The following is a 17,059-nucleotide window of genomic DNA, read 5'->3' on the forward strand; positions in this document are numbered from 1 at the left end:
CTTCCGTCTCTGCCTTCATCTTCACGTGGCATGTGCACATCTGTGTCCAAGTTCCCCTTGTTCGTAAGGACACAGTCATGGTGGATTGGGGCCCACCCTACTCTGTTATGACCTCATTTTGATGACGTCTGCCAAGACCCTACTTCCAAATAAATTACATGCACAGATAAAGGTGGTTAGGTTATCAGCGTGTTGCAGGACACAGTCAACCCCCAATGGCGTGGATTATTTACGTTCTCTCTGACCCTGACAATAGCCCTGCGAGCTAGGTACGTGTAGGTGCCGTGATTTTCATCCTGGGAACGGGGACTGCTGGGCTGGTGGGTTCGCCCAGGATCACAAGGTTAGTGTGAGCAGTCGGGCTGTAAGCGCCTTTCTGACCGCTGAGCTCCTGCTCCTTCTGGAAGTTTCTGAATGGGGCCTTCTTGATGTTTCTTAGAGCGGGATGGTTCTTCATTGTGCAGGGCTGGCCCTCCCAGGACACAGACTCCGCATCCCTGGCTCTGCCCAAAGTGGGGTGGGCACTCTGTGATCACCCACGATCACCTGCGATCACATGGGTCCCTTGGGAGCAGGTCCCAGCCTGCGCTCCGCTCTGCGTTCACCCGCTGGTAGTCCCTTTGCTGCGGCTGCCATGTGGGGGCCCCAGGCCTTCCTAGGGTGCTGGTATCCAAGGGAATTTGAGTTGGGTGTCTGTGTGGTTGGAACTGGAGGCCAGTGGGGACTCCCGAAACAGAAAGTGGCGAGTTATCACTGCCCCCACCTGGTCAGTCGGGCAGATCTAGTTTGTTGTGCCGGAGTTTCCCGATACTCTCCTCACTCAGCCAGGGCTGGGCGGGGCTTCAGGTAGTCATGAAGCGTCTCTGAAGCGAGCATCCGGCCCCCACCCAGCCTGGTAGCCCCAGGAGGAGCTCTGAGGTTACCCCTGAATTCAGCCTTTGACACTGGTGAGGGACAGACGGAGCATTCATGCCTGCCAGGTCAGGTTTCCTGGGCCGAACTGCTGAACGCTCCTCATTGTTGAGAGCAGTTAGCTTCCCGGAGGCTCAGGCTCAGGACCCACGGAGGAGGGCCTCTGCATTCCTGGGCGTGCAGAACCCCCAGGAGACAGTTGGTCCTAGCCTCCTGTCCTTTCTGAAGGTTTTTGCGGTGACAAAGCAAGCCCTTGAGCTCCTGCTGATGGCTATTCAATAGAACATAATTTTAATTCAATAGAAAACGAGAAAGCTCTGTTAGAAGCAGATGTGACCTGGTGTATGTGTTTTGTGGCTTATTGAACTCTCACAGAAGGGACCCGGGAGCATGGCCAAGGCACGGCCTTCAGGTTCTTAGTGGCACTGCTAGGTTTTTGAAAAGTGTTTGTGATTGATTTGCAGGCACAGTCTACACTATTGAAAAATGAGCTTTTGGGGCGCCTGGGTGGCTCAGTCAGTTAAACGTCTGCCTTTGGCTCAGGTCATGATCCCCAAGTCCCGGAATCAAGCCCCATATCGGGCTCTCTGCTCAGCGGGGAGCCTGCTTCTCCCTCTCCCTCTGCGCCTCCCCACTCAGCTCATGCTCTCTCTCGCTCTCACTCATTCGCTCTCTAAAATAAAGAAAATCTTTAAAAATTGCTCTTGTGGCAACTGATGGGATTTTTAAATCACACTGTGTTTCACTGTTGCCTTCCTCTCTGCTTTGGGAGGGGTGGGCTCGGTGTCCCAGGGCTGTTACGTTCAGAGCCCATGTGGGCAAGCAGATGCTTGCTGTGGACGTTCCTATTCGAGAGGTCAGGAGCGGAGACCTCCGTCCGTACCTGAGATGTCGAAGTGCCGCCTATGTGAAGATTAAATTATGCTGTAATTTGCTTGAGCCGCGGTCCTCACAGTGTGCTTCCCTGAGTTCATGCTCGTGAGAAGTGTAGCAGGGGGCCCGACCGGACCTGCTGCCCCAGGTGCTCTGTTGGGTGGGGGTGGGGGGGGTCGGCACTGTTGCCATGGCGCTGGGATTGGAGAAGCTCCACGCAGGGGCAGGAGCAGCCCAAGGCAGTAAAAACACCACAGATGCCACGGGGGTCTGAGTCAAGGCCACTGAAGCCCACGGTTCCGTCCCCGCCATTCTCCTTTTGTATTTACTCAGGGTTTCCGTCCAGGCGACATCCTGGAACGCTGGGGGTCCCGCCGCGCAGAGGACCTGGATGGAAACACCTGGACATCTCTGGCTGCGTGCCGGGTGGGCGTGGGCTGTGCCACTGACCAGATATCTTGTCCTTCCCCGCAGAAGTGCATCCGGTTTAACCCGGACGCCACCGTGTGGGTTGCGAAGCAGCGGATTCTGTGCTCCTTGACCCAGAGCCTGAAGGACGTCCTGAACTACGGGCTGTTCCAGCCAGCCAGCAACGGGCGGGACGGGAAATTCCTGGACGAGGAGCGGCTCCTGCGCGAGTACCCGCAGCCTGTGGGCAAGGGCGTCCCCTCCCTGGAGGTACTGCCTGCTGCCTCGTGGCCTGGTCACGGGGTGGGGGGCGGGAGGACTTCACGGAACTCCAGATTTGATTTGGATTGGGAAATGACCCCCACATGAAAAGTGAGCTTGGGGTCTTGAGGTGGCCCTTAGTTTTGGGAATTTCAGACACCTGCACGGTTTCCGACGCCTTTGGTTCCTTACTGTGGATTGGATGAATCTGTTGGGGAGAAATCTTGGGATGCGCACACGAGAGGTCTGACTCAGGCTCACGTCACCGGGACCTGCGGGTCTGGGGGTGCAGGATGGGGCTTGTGTCTGCCTCCCTGACTCGGTCTTCCTGCCCTGGGGTGTGGGGTGGCCAGGGGCCGTCCAGCTTTGACCCAAAGCATGACTTCCAGCTTCTTGCCGGGGAATGACCAGGGGGCCCGGACCTGCCGTGGCCGTGGGCCTGCCGTGTGATGGGTCAGTGTGCAAGCTGGGCACCCAGATGCACTTCCATGTACGTGTGACATCAGTCCCTGCTGCTCTGGCCCCCGGCTGGCTGCATCCCCAGGTTCACACAGGTCTTGCCCCGTGACGTATGAGACCGCCATGCGAGCGGCTTTTTTCATGTTGCATGGCGGGACTGGGAGCGGCGGGTGAGGACGCTCACCTCAGCCCCATCAGACAGGGAGACGCCGCATGTGCGGAAGCGTAGCGGGTCCTTCAGCAACCTCAGTGTGTTCTACAGCATTCGCAGTGAGGAGATCATTCTGAGGTCAGGAGATCAAGAACTAAGGCTGGATCTCATCTGCACATTTCTAAGCCTGATAGTGACATTGAGGCTGAGGTTTGGGGATCCCCATGTAGACGGAGCAGTTATCAGCCTGGAGGGAGGGGTTTTGGTGGAGGAAAAGATGGGGTGCCACTTGGCGTCCTGTGGCTCCCTGTTCTGACCTCAGTTTGCTCATCCATAAAACGGGTATCCATTGGAAAAAAATCCCTTGTTGGGGGCCTAGGTACCAGACGCTTTCTAAGCATGTTCACCAGGCACAAGGTGTCAGGGTTCTTGTCTTACGGAGCTGACACTCGAGTGGGAGGTGACAGACTGGGAACAGTAAATGAACGGTTCATTTCAGGGACTGGTGATTTCCGTAATGACAGTGAAGCCCGGCGAGAAGACCGGGACGTCCAGAGCCTCCGCTTGATCCGGGAGGCTGTTGGAGGAGGCGACTCTGGCTGGTCCCCACTCACCCCTGAGAACCGAATGGGAGGGTGTGGGGATGCACAGTAACCTGGGCAGGGTGCTGCTGCTGTTTCTAGAAGGACAGGCACACGCATTCGCCCCCCCAGTGTCCTGTCTGGCCACTTGTGTCCCAGGAGCCGAGCTGAGAGATGTGCGGGGGAGCATCTCTGCTCCTGCGTGTGCATTGCCCCACAGGGGGCTTGGTCCAGTCCTGGGAGCTGTGCAGCCTGAGTCCTCCACCCAGCCTCTCTGGGCCTCGGGTTCCCAGCTTTGAAATCGGGGGAGCGTGAGTCGTGCCTGCTCAGGGGGCCTAAGGCTCCAGCCAGGTGCTCCATGCATGAGCTGGTGAGCTCCTTGCTGTGAGAGACCTGATGTACCTCCACGTAGCCAGCTCCCTGCGCCTCTGTCCCGCCAGGTGACCCTTGGTGCAGAGTGAGACGGGCCTGGCGCTCCACACATCAGGGGCGGGCACGGCCATGAGCTCTTTGACTCCGAGAATTTCCGTAGAATATGGTTGGCTGCCTAGGAAACATGGAGGAAACAGCAGGAAAGGGTTTGCCTTCCAGGGCCTGCATCCCTCTGCGGCCACGAGCTGGAAATGCTGGTGACTCTGGAAACAGACATCCTCCTCCGAGCACTTCCTGTCCTGCCAAGAGGTGGTAGCATTCCTAGTGTATTTTTTTTTTAAAGATTTTATTTAGTTATTCATGAGAGGCAGAGAGAGAGAGGGAGGCAGAGGGAGGGAAGAAGCAGACTCCCCGCTGAGCAGGGAGCCTGATGCGGGGCTCGATCCCAGGACCCTGACACCATGACCTAAGCCAAAGGCAGACGCTCAGTGTCTGAACCACCCAGGCGCCCCAGCCCTAGTGTATTTTTATAACCAGAAGTCCATGAGACTTGGACTCCATTAGACTTGTCAGCTAGTGAGCCCCCACCTCTCCCGACGTCACTACCAGGGACTCCTGAAATCTCAGAGGTTTGATGGGGGAAGACAAGGGGGACAAGGGGCTCCTTGCAGCCCAGAGCCCTGGGCGCACAGACAGATCAGGAAGCTGAGTCTCAGATGGGGGGAGTGTCCGGCCAAAGCTGGTGGGACGCTGCCGAGGCTGGACTTGGAGCAGATGTCTCAGCTGGGAATCTTAGTGAGTGCAAATCCTGACACCCACCCCAGCCTTCAGTCATGTCCCTCGAAGGGGTGGGGGCCCCTGGGCGGGGTATCAGTTGTAGGTGCTGGGGTTCAAGGCCGACTGACACCTGTAGGTTTCTCTTGGGCACTGACTGCCTCGGAGCGAAATGTGTAGTTTCGGGCTCAGAGGAGGCGCTGTGTTTGAGGGACTGAACGTCGCCGAGAGTCCCCGGGTGGGGGGCGGAGGCGGAGGTGGCAGCGGGGACGCTGGCTTCACCAGGCCGGCTTCATAGGGGTGGGCGTGGAAGACTCATCCTGGTTTGTTGACGGGGCCACGCGCACGGCCCTGAGGACCACGATCAGGGCTCATGAGAGGAGCGCCGGCCGTGGCTTCTCCGTGGGAGGATTTGACTCCTCCGTCCCCTCAGGTTGCTCTGGTTTCTTTCCCTGGCTTTTCAGCCACGTGGCCGCGGGCCTTCCCAGGTGCGATTCCTGCGCTGTCAGGGTCTGCAGTAGGAACACGGTGAGTTTACCTGACGTGGGAGGAGTTTGCTGTGGGCCCCCAGCCTTCCGCGAAGTCGCTGAGGACAAGGCCGTGTTTCCGTGGAGTACTCTGTGACGTAGTCACATGTCTTCTCTTTTCCTGTTTCCGTTTCTGTGCAGTTTCGATACAAGAAGCGCGTGTATAAGCAATCCAATCTGGACGAGAAGCAGTTGGCCAAGCTGCACACAAAGGTAGGCGGGGATGGCTGGCTTTCATACACCAGCCTCATGTCTCGTATGTGGCGTTCTGTCTCTGCAGGTCAGGGGAGCTCCTGGGGCACCCTGCTCCTCTTCCTGGGGGGCACCCTCTCACCCCCTGGGCACCTGCCGCGTGCACATCGTGGTGGGCGGGCCCGGGATGTGCAGGGGCACCGGGATGCCTCTCTCCATCACTCCCCGAGGCCCGCCTGGCTGCTCGGGGGCAGGGGTGCTCCGTGAAGCCGGTGGGGGCTCGGGCAGGGGTGCATGAGGTTTCCTCAAGGGCGGGGCTCTGGAACAGGCTGGGTTCGGATATGTGCATGGTAGCGAAGGTGCACGCCTTGCCTGGGCACGGGTGTCCTCTTTGGGCGTGGCCCACGTGGGCCTGACTAAAGCACGTGAATGAACACGCACTCCCGGGTGCCCAGCAGAGCCCCCGGACTTGGCCATGCTCTCCTGGGTGACGAAAACATGCTGGGTGACAACTTGCACGTGGACAGCCTCAGAGGGGATGCTGCTGTGTGCACGTCCCCGCCTGGGTGTTTCTGGGAGGAGGGGAAGCCCTTCTCTTTGAGTCACCACTGCTGACAGACAGGACACATTAAACCGGAGCGATTAAAGAGCTGTTTACACAAACCGCAGGGAGGTGAGTCCCGCCCGTGGCCGTGGCCGTGGCCGGCAGCGGCGGGAAGGAGAGGGTTGAGGTCAAGAGCCATGGGCTGCGGTCCATGAGCGTTGGCTTCCTGGCTGGACTTGCGGCAGGAACTCCTGCCCTTTGTCGGGGTCGCGGTGCGTGTCCACGGACAGGAACTCCTGCCCTTTGTCAGGGTGCTGGGGCTGGAGCGTGGTCGCATCCACGTTAGCGCCGAGGAGGATTCTCGAGGATGTGGCACACAGGGAAAGGCCGTGTCGGGAACTGTGTGGACACTGCCCGTGGCTCACCCTGGTGCTGCCCAGGTGAGCTTACCTGGTGCTGTGAGCCCACAGCAGATGTTCGCAACCAGTGGGCTCCCCTGCCTTTTGTTCTGTCCCCCATTTGTATCACAACGGGTGCGTGGATCTTTATTGTGCTCAACGGGTTATGATGCACCATTATTTATTAATGTGCTCAAGTTGTCCAGAGGTGGCCGGTGGCGGCCCTTCTGCCTGGCTCCCTGCCCTCTGGTGTGTCCCCACCGTCCTCTGAGTACTGACAGCTTCGTGGCACAACTAATGCTCTGGGTCCTCGTGCACATTCCCGCCCAGCCCTGGAATCCGCCTGGGGGGTGGTGTTTCAACCCCAGGGTCTGCAAGCTTCTAGTTTTTTTTTGATGACCTTTTAAAGTATAGATAAAAATGTGTTTTTTGGATTTAAAAAAAATCAATTACTAAAATGTTTCCACAAGTGTGTCTTGTGTCTTTGGGTATTTGTTAATTTTGGCTCTGGAATGTAGGTAGAGTGTGCAGGTGGAGATCCAGCCTGTGTCAAGAGTTCGCTTCTTCAGATGGAGGCAGACGCGATACCGTGGTTATCCTCGGGAGGCTGGGGCTGTCTGCTCCATGGCAGGAAATCATGATTTCTGTTACAGACAAGGCCGGGCTAAGCTGGAGAAACGTCCCTCCCCACCGGGGTTGACCCACGGATCGTTTTGACCCCACGGGAAGTGATTGTCTCTTCACCTTGAATTGCTTTGTGACCAGGCATCCCTGTTTCTGTCCACGTAGTCACAGGGTTCACCAGAAAGCGGATTAGCGGAGCGAGAGGCTCCCCTATCTGCTCTCCATTGCGGCTGCTGCTTAAGAGATTAGACCGCACAAATGTTAATCCTCGGGCCTCGCTCCCCGGAGGTGGGAGTCTGAAGCTCTGGGGTGGACGCTGGACACTGTAGTTTATCAAAGTGGTCCAGGTGGCTCATCCTTTCAGAAGCGAAGGAACGTCCCGTGGCTCTTGGCACGGATGTGAAAGGCGAGAGAGTTCTAGAACCTTCATCCAGGACAGGCTGGTTACATTGCCCGGTGTTGGACTCCACGCTTGGCGCTGGGGCTCCAGATGCAGCGAGCCCCTGCCTGGCGGGTCTGCCGTGCCCCGTGCAGGGACGGCTCCCTCTGCAGACTGCAGTGCACCCTGTAATGAGCCTTCCTGGGACCTGTAAAGGCATTTCTGTTTTTTTATTTTTCCCCTTAGACCAATCTGAAGAAATTCATGGACCACATTCAGCACCGTTCAGTGGAGAAGATCGTCAAAATGCTGGAACGAGGCCTGGATCCGAATTTCCATGACCTGGACACTGGAGGTGGGTCCTGGGTGGGGGAGGACTCCGGTAAGCCTCGCGGAAGCACGGGCGCAGTCCAAAAATGCACTTACACGCGCACGCCTTGCTCCCCCTGCTGGAAACCCACCTCCTTACGCATGTGGGCTGCTCATCGTTCGTGGGTCAGAACAGCACAGAGCTTCCCGAACTCAGCGCCCGCGACCGTGGGGCTGGACAATTTCTTCTTCTTTAAACAATTCCAAATGAGCGGTGACTTTTATTTCATCTTCCCTCCCCCGTAGTTCTATTGAGATATAGCAGATCTGTAACACCGTGTTAGTTTCAGGCTGGGGCTCGGGGTTAGATACTTGGATACTTGGTTACACTGTGCACTGAGGACCGCAAGTCTGGTTAGCACGGGTCAGCACAGAGTTACAGTTGTGATGAGAACTTCTAAGATCTGCTTTCTCAGCTGGGACTGGAAGTTTGTACCGTTGGCCACCTGCATGCTGACCCCACCCCGCCTCCGGCAGCCAGCAGTCTGCTCTGTGTTTTGGGGGTTGGTGCTTTTTTGGATTCGGTGTGTAAGCGGTATCACGTGGTGTCTGACTTAGTTCACTTCGCACGGTGCCCTCGAGGTCCATCCATGCTGTCCTAGTGGTGGAGGATCTCCTTCTTTTTTGTGGCGGGATCGTACTCCATTGTGGGGCCGGACGGCTGTCTGTGGGGGGGGCTGTGTCCTGGGTTGTAGGATGTTTACAGCCTTGCTGGCCTCCACCCCAGGCACTAGTCGCACCCCGAGCTGTGACAGCCAGACTGTGTGCTGACATTGCCCGGTGTCCCCTGGGGCAGAGCGCAGTCCCCGGCTGAGAGCCTGTGCAGTGGGACACGGCGAGCTGGGCTGGCCGAGAGGGCTCAGGTAGTCTTCATGGCACCTGGGGGCGTTTGTCCCCCTAGGTTGGTCACCCCAGGCTGGAGAGCGTTCCCCTTGGACTCAGTCCCTGTGGCGCCCCCTCCCCCACTCCTGGTGACTGGCCAGCTCTGTGCCTGGACCACTGTCACCTACATGAGTTACCGAGCCCACGGCAGGTGCAGGTGTCAGCTCAAGAACAAAGCTTTCTCATCATCGCTAGGGGCTCCTCTGACCCCTGGAGCTGGGGCAGGACCCCACCTGTGCCCATCCAGCCGTGCCCGTGCCCGCCCAGCACACGCTGTGGTGCCGTGATCCGTGATCACCACTCACGCGTGTGTCTCCGCAGTTTAACTTCTGACCACAGCTTCAGTGCCTGAGATGAGGGGAGATGGACATGTGGCAAGGGGGGACACAGAGGGCACACGTGGCTGGGTCACGGAGGGAACACGTGGAGAGGTTGTGTGTCTGTGGTTTCCTCCTTGGGCCAGCCTTTTACCTGGGGACCCATTTGCCTCCCTCCCGAAGCCAACACCCCGAGAAGCCATCACATGTCTGAGACAGCCATGAGTGTGGGACGGCAACCACGGGAGGTGAGCGCTCCCAGGTTGCAGTCCGGGGAGGTGCCCCAGCCGCGGAGGGTCGGGGGAGAACGGCAGCGTGAGGTGCTCCGTGATGACGGTACCTGTGGGCCGGGAACATCGGGGTATCCACCAGCAGTGTGTGTTTCGTGTCTCACACGTGGAGTGTCGTCCATCAGAAAGGTCCTGTCATGTTAGCAGCACAACGGGATCTCAAGGTGTTTTCTCCTTGTTTTGGACCCACAGGGATGACCCGTGGTTGGCTCTCATGGGCTGCATCCAGACAACAGGTCATGTGACCGACCTGTCCTGAATCTCCTGGGATGGCCCGGGTTTTCACACTGAAAGTCCCACGTTTGGAAGTCTCCTTGGTCCCAGACAAACTGGCACAGTCGGTCACCCTAAGCGTGACCAGGGCCCTTAATAATTGCAGCTTTGGTTACAGGACCTGTTAGGGTCCAGTGATGTGTCAAGGGCCCGAGGTTGGGGAAGCAGCCCTTTCGGCTTGAGGGATGCACAGGAGGTAAAGAAATCTCCATGGAACAACCTATCAATGGGAACAAAGCAGCCTGTGATTACAGCTAACCATCCGGTGCCTAGTCTAGTGGAAATTTTAATAAGTAACGGCAAAAGTTGTATGAAGACATAAAGCCTCGCCCACCGGGGTCTCGAGGCACATCTCCTGCTTTGACTGGAACCTCTGAGACAAGACGCGTGGTGTTCTGAGCCCCGAGGAAGGAAATAAAACTAACAATCTGAGCAAAAATTAGTTTAATGCTTTTATTTCATGCTGTGTTCCCAAACTTGCAAGAAGCCCAGGCACAACAAAGGCAGGGTGTTAATAAAGCCAGAAACATCTTTCAACTCTTAGCACGTATTGAGAAGTAAAAAACAGAATTTTCATTGATTGAGTGGATCTCACCGGGCACCTGTGATGTGTCTGGACTTCACTTAGGAGATCCAATTACGCAGTTCGTTTCCAGGGCGGTGGTAGCTCATCAGCTTGTCAGGCTGCTATTTGTCATCTGTGCCGAGACGTGCCCTGCGCCTCCACGTGTCACTGCAACCCGGCTCCCGGGAGCCCCTCCTGGCTCCCACACGGCCCAATTAGAAGCTTCCATGGACACTCTGGATCCCCGGACACTGAAGCAGCGCCCCCTCCGAGCCTTGGCTTTGAGAACAGAAGGGGCTTCTTGGATGGGTAAACAGGAGAGGGGCAATTTGAGCAGACATGATTCTGGAACCTCGTAAACGTCAGTGTGCAGAGGGTGGGAGACAGACAGATGAGGTCTGCGGGAAGACTGTCCCCCCCCCCCCCCCCCCACGGAGGGGGTCCAGGTGCATTGGTCTGGTCAGACGCACTTCCTGGTACAGAGAGGCTTGTCTGGAAGTGGGAGCTCAGGTAGAATACCCAATTATTTCAGGGTCATGTTTCAGTAAGGGTCTAGGTGACCCATTAAGGTGCACGTAGCCAAGGAGGATGCAGCACTGTCAAGCAAGTAAGGAATTGGGGTGAGCACAGGGGCAAGGGCCCGCAGGAGGGGCCCTGGGCTTTGGGACATCTGCCAGGGCTGGCCAGGGGCGGAGGAGGTCATTCTGGCACTCCTCACAGCGACCCATGTCACGACGTGCACACGTGGCCATACACATGGCCATGGGCAAAGGCCCTGTGGTCAGGAGCATCTCCTCAGGGGGCCAGCTGGGGACGGGTCAGCAGCAGCATTGTCCCATCAAACCATCACCTGCAGCACGAGCCTTGTGAGCCTTTAATGCCTACACAAGAACAACAGTGATGTTAGAGCAGTTTTTGATTTGCAGAATTGTTATGAAGATATTCCAGAATGTTCCACCTGCACCCTGTAGCCCATTTTCACTGATTCCTGCCTTACCAGAGTAGGGTGCATTTTGTAATTAATGAACCAGTCCAGATAGGTTGCTATTAACTAAAGTGCATGCTTTCTTCATAGTTTATTAGTAATTAATGTCCCTTTTCTGCCCCAGGAGCCCTCCTGGCACGCAGCTGTCTTGTCGCTGTAGAACCTTCTTCCTTGTGACAGTTTCTAGGGCTTTCCTTGTTTGTGCTGACCTTGGCCATTTTGGGAACTGGTCAGGCATTTTGTGGAATGTCCCCCTTATTGGCGTTTGCCTGGTGTGTGCATCGTGGTCAGACCAGGTTGTGGGTTTGGGGGGAGGACCCCAGGGTGAAACGCCCTCCCACCCCATCACGTCCAGGCTCGTGCTCCACACCGGACTTGTCCCCGTGACGGTGGCCTTGGTCACCTGGCTGGGGTGCGCATCAGGTCCCAGCTGTACGGTCCCTCTCTTTTCCCCTTTACGGACTGTCGTCTTTGGAAGGAAGCCACTAAGCACAGCCCACAGCCAACACATGGGGAGTTAAGTGCCATGTCCTCGAGGACAGAGTATCCACACATGTGACAGAATTCTGCACGGAGGTTTGCCTTTTCTCCCCCATTCATTTATTTACTCTAATACTCATTTACCCTCGGTTATTCCTATCCATGTGGACTGATGGGTATTCATGATCTGGGTCAGGACCCCATGCTTCATTTCATTGCTCCCACTGCTCCAGCTCTGGCCACTGGGAGCTCTTTCGGCTGGCTCCTGAGTCCCTTGGACAGACCCCATCAGTGTGGGTCATTAGTTTTTGACCCCTTGCTTACTTTCTGGTACTAGAAGGTGACCCAGGTTCATCCTGTGTATTTCTTGCTCAGACCTAGACCCCGCCAGTCGTCCAGGAGCCTGGTTCCTCTTACTGGAGAATGGTCGTAGGAACCAAGATCTGGGTGCTGGGTGTGCTCATTGCTGTTGGGTTGCACTCGCTTCCGGAGCAACAAACCGTGTGTGTGTGTGTGTACTGACTTGTGAATATGTGTGTATCTACAAATGCTTTTGTGTGTAACCATCTGTATCTGTATTCAGCTCAACGTGAGTGCATACTGAGGTCTCCAGTCTGATCCACGGCCACATGGATCCATGCAGTCCCTTCCCTGGCTAATCCATCACCTCCCCACCGATAGTGAGACACCTGGCTGCCACTCTCTGCCATCTGTTTATCTAGTTGTTCAATCCCAGGACCCGTGAATAGTGGTTTCACAGCTGTTGACCTGCACCACACATCAGAGGCCACTTTCTGAGCTGATAGGAGCACAGCGCTTACCTGGGTTTGCTTTGCCTTTTGTCTTGCAGACCACGCCCGTCCGGAAGGCACTTAATTCCCCTCACCTGCCCCCTGCTCCCTCCAGTGAGGCTGTTTCTTACATTTGTAATACAGTTCCAGTCTTGTCACATTCTGCATTCCAAACCAGGATCCCACAGTCTTCTCAATGAATTTTTAAAACTTCATTTAAAAATGTGCATGCATTGAGTTTTACTCTGTGTGCTGTGGAGTTTATGATTTTGACAGATGTTTGATTCCTGTGTTCACTGCACAGGGTCATAGAGAATCGCTTCATCACCTAAAACAATCTTCGGTGCTTTTTACCCATTCCACCCTGCCCGTCTCTGCAACCCCTGGGACCACTGATCTGTTTACTTCCTGCATAGTTTTGTCTTTTCTGGAATGTCAGATAATTGGAATCAAGCAGTGTGGCTTTTTCAGGCTGGCTTCTTTTTCTTTCTTTCTTTTTTTTTTTTTAAGACTATTTGAGAGAGAGAGAGCATGAGTCGGGGAGGAGCAGAGTGAGATGGACAAGTAGAGTCTATGCTGAGCGTGGAGCCCCATGTGGGGCTCGATCTCACAACCCTGAGATCATGACAGGAGCCGAAATCAAGAGTCGGCCGCGTAACTGCCTGAGACCCAGGCACCCCTGGACTGGCTTCTTTGATTTAGCAGGATGTATTCAAGATTTAGCCATATTTTCTTGTGGCTTGATAGCGCTTTCTTTTTCTCATTAATAGTAGTCCACTATATGGATGCCCCAGGTTTGTGTACCCGTCCCTATGGAAGGAGATCTTGGCTGCTTCCAGTTTGGGGCTATTATGAATAAAGCTGCTGTAAACTTTTGTGGGCAGGTTGAGGTGTGGATGTAAGTTTTCGCATCAGCTGGGTGAATACCAAGGAGGGCAGTTGCTGGAAGATACGGTAAAACATTTTTGTGGTTTTGTAAGAATCTGCCACAGTGCCCTCCGAAGCCGTGCACCGTTTTGCGTTCCCGCGAGCAGCGGATGGGGGCTCCTAGTGCTGGATGGGTGCTGTCAGCGTCCCGCATTGTATCTGTTCTAGTAGGTTTGTGGTGCTCTCTGCTCGTTCTGAGGCTTGCGTTTTTGCTTGCTCAAAGGGTCCCATCCTTTTCCAGTTCCTGATCTGGTAGGTCCTGTGTGTCTGCGTCAGACCGCGTGAATCCCCATGAGTCTCCCTCAGAAGAGAACCCCCGGCTGCCCACCCCCGTCCGGGAACAAGAACCGTCCACTTTTAACGTGTCCGACCTTGAAGCAATTCGCACGTGCCTCCTGCCTCCACGAGCCTGCGTGGATGGCCTAAGCCGGGAACCCGGCTGCAGGGCTGGGCCTGGTGCTGTGGGGAGCCCTGCCCGCGGGGTTCCCCAGGACAGGTCTGCCTGTTCTCCCCAAAACCGGCCACCCCTCCTCCTGGCAACAGAGGGTTGTGTCTGGAATAGGAGGCCCGGTTCTTTTCCCGGCTTCTCCACACCTGCCTCCCTTCTGTGTCTTTCCTGTCGTTGAAGATTTCCTCACACGAAAGTGAGTCATGTCTGCTTCTGTTCACAAACCTCTATAACCAAGCACCTGCGTGGGGCCGTCTCCTCTCCAGCACGTGGTCTGGGAGAATGTCAGGAGGACGGTCGTGATTCTTCCATTCGTGGGAAATGGCAGGAAGCACAAGAACAATGCCTACACCCAGCCCCAGCCCCCCAGTTCGTGGGCTCCTGTGAGAAGCAGTTGCCAGAATGTTCAGAGGGGCCGACCACTTGGGAAAAACTGCCACCACCCTCCTTACCTGCTTACTGGCGTCAGAGGCCTGTGGGTCGTTTGGATGAGTCTCATATGCTCACCTGGGCACTCGTCATGAGAAAGTGTCCACCTCGTCGACGACCACGCACCAGAGAAGGTGCTGTGGATCTCGTTCTCTTCCGTGGTGGGGATGGGGTGTTAATCAGATATCCGAGTGGACTAGTCTAACAGACTGGAAGAGTCTGTGCTTTCTCATGATTTAACCCTGAAACGTTGAATGCAGACTAATGCTGGAGGCGCTGGTGTGTCCCCACAGAGCTGTCCATCCTGCAAAGGGCCTTCCAGGCCCACAGTCCCCGCCTGCCCTACTGTCTGTGGTAACTGGGCAGTGAGTAGCCCGGGCCCCACGCGCTCTGCAAGCAGATGCTGGGAGAGGAGGAGGGCTGAGCTTGTACATGACCCCTCAGCAGGTATGGCAGGTGGCGTGGTTGCTGCGGACGTGTCAGCTGGTGAGCTTGTGAGTAGTCAGAGGTCCTTAACCTGGAGGATGCGCTAGTCTTTTTATTATACAGAGGAGGTGCAGGGCGGAAACACCAAACTTTGTCTTCCTTTTAAAAACGTTTGTCTATGTCTATTTTGCAGCATATTCAATGTTAGTACCATAAGGCGTGTATAGTTTTTTATTAAAAATTTTATGAAGATGTAACTTACATCTTTGTGTTTTGTAAGGCTTTATTGAGATGCATTTTGCATACCACTAAATTTAGCCATTGGAAGTGTACAATTCAATGGTTTTTTAAAGACCTGCTCAGAGTTGTACCATCGCCGCTGTCTTTAGGACACCCAGACAGGAGACCTCGTGCCCATCTGCGGTCACGCGGCAGCCCCCTCCCCGGTCCCCTTCCCGGCCCCCGGTCTACTTCTTGTCTCTGTGCATTTGCGTCTTCTGGGCGTTACAGAGAGATGGAGTTGCACAGTACGAGGTCCCTTGGGACTGGTTTCTCTCACTCAGCAGCATGGTGTCAGCATCTATTTAGGTGGGAGCGTGTGATGGTGCTGTGTCCCTTTTCGTGGCCAAGTGACGTTCCATTGGATGGGCCACTTTTGTTCATCCACTCATCAGTTGGGGCCGCTTGGGCTGTTCACACTTCTTGGCTGCTGTGGACGCGTGTTTTTATCCTTCTCGTGCACGCACCCGGGGGACCGCTGGGCCCTGCGGTAACTCCGTGTTGAACCTTTTGAGAAGCTGCCAGATTGTTTTCCAGCGTGGCTGCACCCTTTGGCATCCCACCCATGGTGCGTGGGTGGTCCAAGTCCTCCACAGCCTTGCCAACCTTCCTGTCACCTCTCTTGTTTATTACAGCCATCTTATGTGAAGTCATATCTCCCTGTGGTTTGTATTTGTATTTCCCTAATGACCGGGGATACCAAGCATCTTTTCATGTGCTTATTGACCATTTGACCATTTGTATATCTTTGGGGAAATGTCTATCTGTATCCTTTGCCCCCATTTTGATTGGGTTATTTGTCTGTTCTTGTTGAGTTGTGAATGTTCTTTATATATTCTGGATACAAATCCCTAATCAGGTATGTGGTTTGCAGATACCTTCTCCCACTCTGTGGGTCATCTTTTCACTTCCTTGATGGTGTCCTTTGATCCACCAAAGTTTTTTTTTTTTTTAATTTTATTATGTTATGTTAGTCACCATACAATACATCATTAGTTTTTGATGTGGTGATCCACGATCCATTGTTTTCGTATAACACCCAGTGCTCCATGCAGTACGTGCCCTCCTTAATACCCATCACCGGGCTAACCAATCCCCCCTCCCCCCTCCCCTCTAGAACCCTGTTTGTTTCTCAGGTCCATAGTCTCTCATGGTTCGTCTCCCCCTCCAATTTCCCCCCTTCATTTTTCCCTTCCTTCTCCTAATGTCCTCCATGCTATTCCTTATGTTCCACAAATAAGTGAAACCATATGATAATTGACTTTCTCTGCTTGACTTATTTCACTTAGCATAATCTCCTCCAGTCCCATCCATGTTGATGTAAAAGTTGGGTATTCATCCTTTCTGATGGCTGAGTAATATTCCATTGTATGTATGGACCCCATCTTCTTTTTTTTTTTTTTTTTAGAGATTTTATTTATTTATTTATTTGAGAGAGAGAGAGCACGTGAGAGGGAGGAGGGTCAGAGGGAGAAGCAGACTCCCTGCTGAGCAGGGAGTCCGATGTGGGACTCGATCCCAGGACTCTGGGATCATGACCTGAGCCGAAGGCAGTTGCTTAACCAACTGAACCACCCAGGTGCCCCTGGACCCCATCTTCTTTATCCATTCATCTGTTGAAGGGCATCTCGGCTCTTTCCACAGTCTGGCTATTGTGGACATTGCTGCTACGAACATTGGGGTGCATATGGCCCTTCTTTTCACTACATCTGTGTCTTTGGGGTAAATACCCAGGAGTGCAATTGCTGGGTCATAGGGTAGCTCTATTTTTAAATTTTTGAGGACCCTCCACACTGTTTTCCAAAGTGGCTGCACCAACTTGCATTCCCACCAACAGTGTAAGAGGGTTCCCCTTTCTCCACAACCTCTCCAACATTTGTTGTTTCTTTCCCTGTTCATTTTGGCCATTCTAACTGGTGTAAGGTGGTATCTCAATGTGGTTTTGATTTGGATTTCCCTGATGGCTAATGATGATGAACATATGTGTCTGTTAGCCATTTGTATGTCTTCTTCAGAGAAGTGTCTGTTCATCTCTTCTGCCCACTTTTTGACTTGATTGTTTTTTGGGTGTTGAGTTTGAGAAGTTCTTTATAGTTTTTGGATACCAGCCCTTTATCTGTAGTGTCATTGGCAAATATCTTCT

At 54.6% G+C, this 17,059-nt stretch overlaps 1 protein-coding gene across 1 annotated transcript in view; it reads left to right on the forward strand.

The window, feature by feature from the left end:
• The window catches only part of SHANK2 (SH3 and multiple ankyrin repeat domains 2), a 500,779-nt gene that overhangs the window by 89,770 nt on the left and 393,950 nt on the right, over positions 1-17,059 (forward strand). Inside the window, exons 4-6 of the mRNA XM_064576041.1 lie at positions 2,260-2,463; positions 5,460-5,531; positions 7,702-7,810. Coding sequence (XP_064432111.1) covers positions 2,260-2,463; positions 5,460-5,531; positions 7,702-7,810 — 385 coding nt within the window. The remainder of the gene's footprint in view (positions 1-2,259; positions 2,464-5,459; positions 5,532-7,701; positions 7,811-17,059) is intronic.

Source organism: Mirounga angustirostris, unplaced genomic scaffold (assembly GCF_029215605.1).
Source record: "Mirounga angustirostris isolate CCGP_5_RB_7025 unplaced genomic scaffold, mMirAng1.0.hap1 SCAF_13, whole genome shotgun sequence".
Taxonomy (NCBI): domain Eukaryota; kingdom Metazoa; phylum Chordata; class Mammalia; order Carnivora; family Phocidae; genus Mirounga; species Mirounga angustirostris.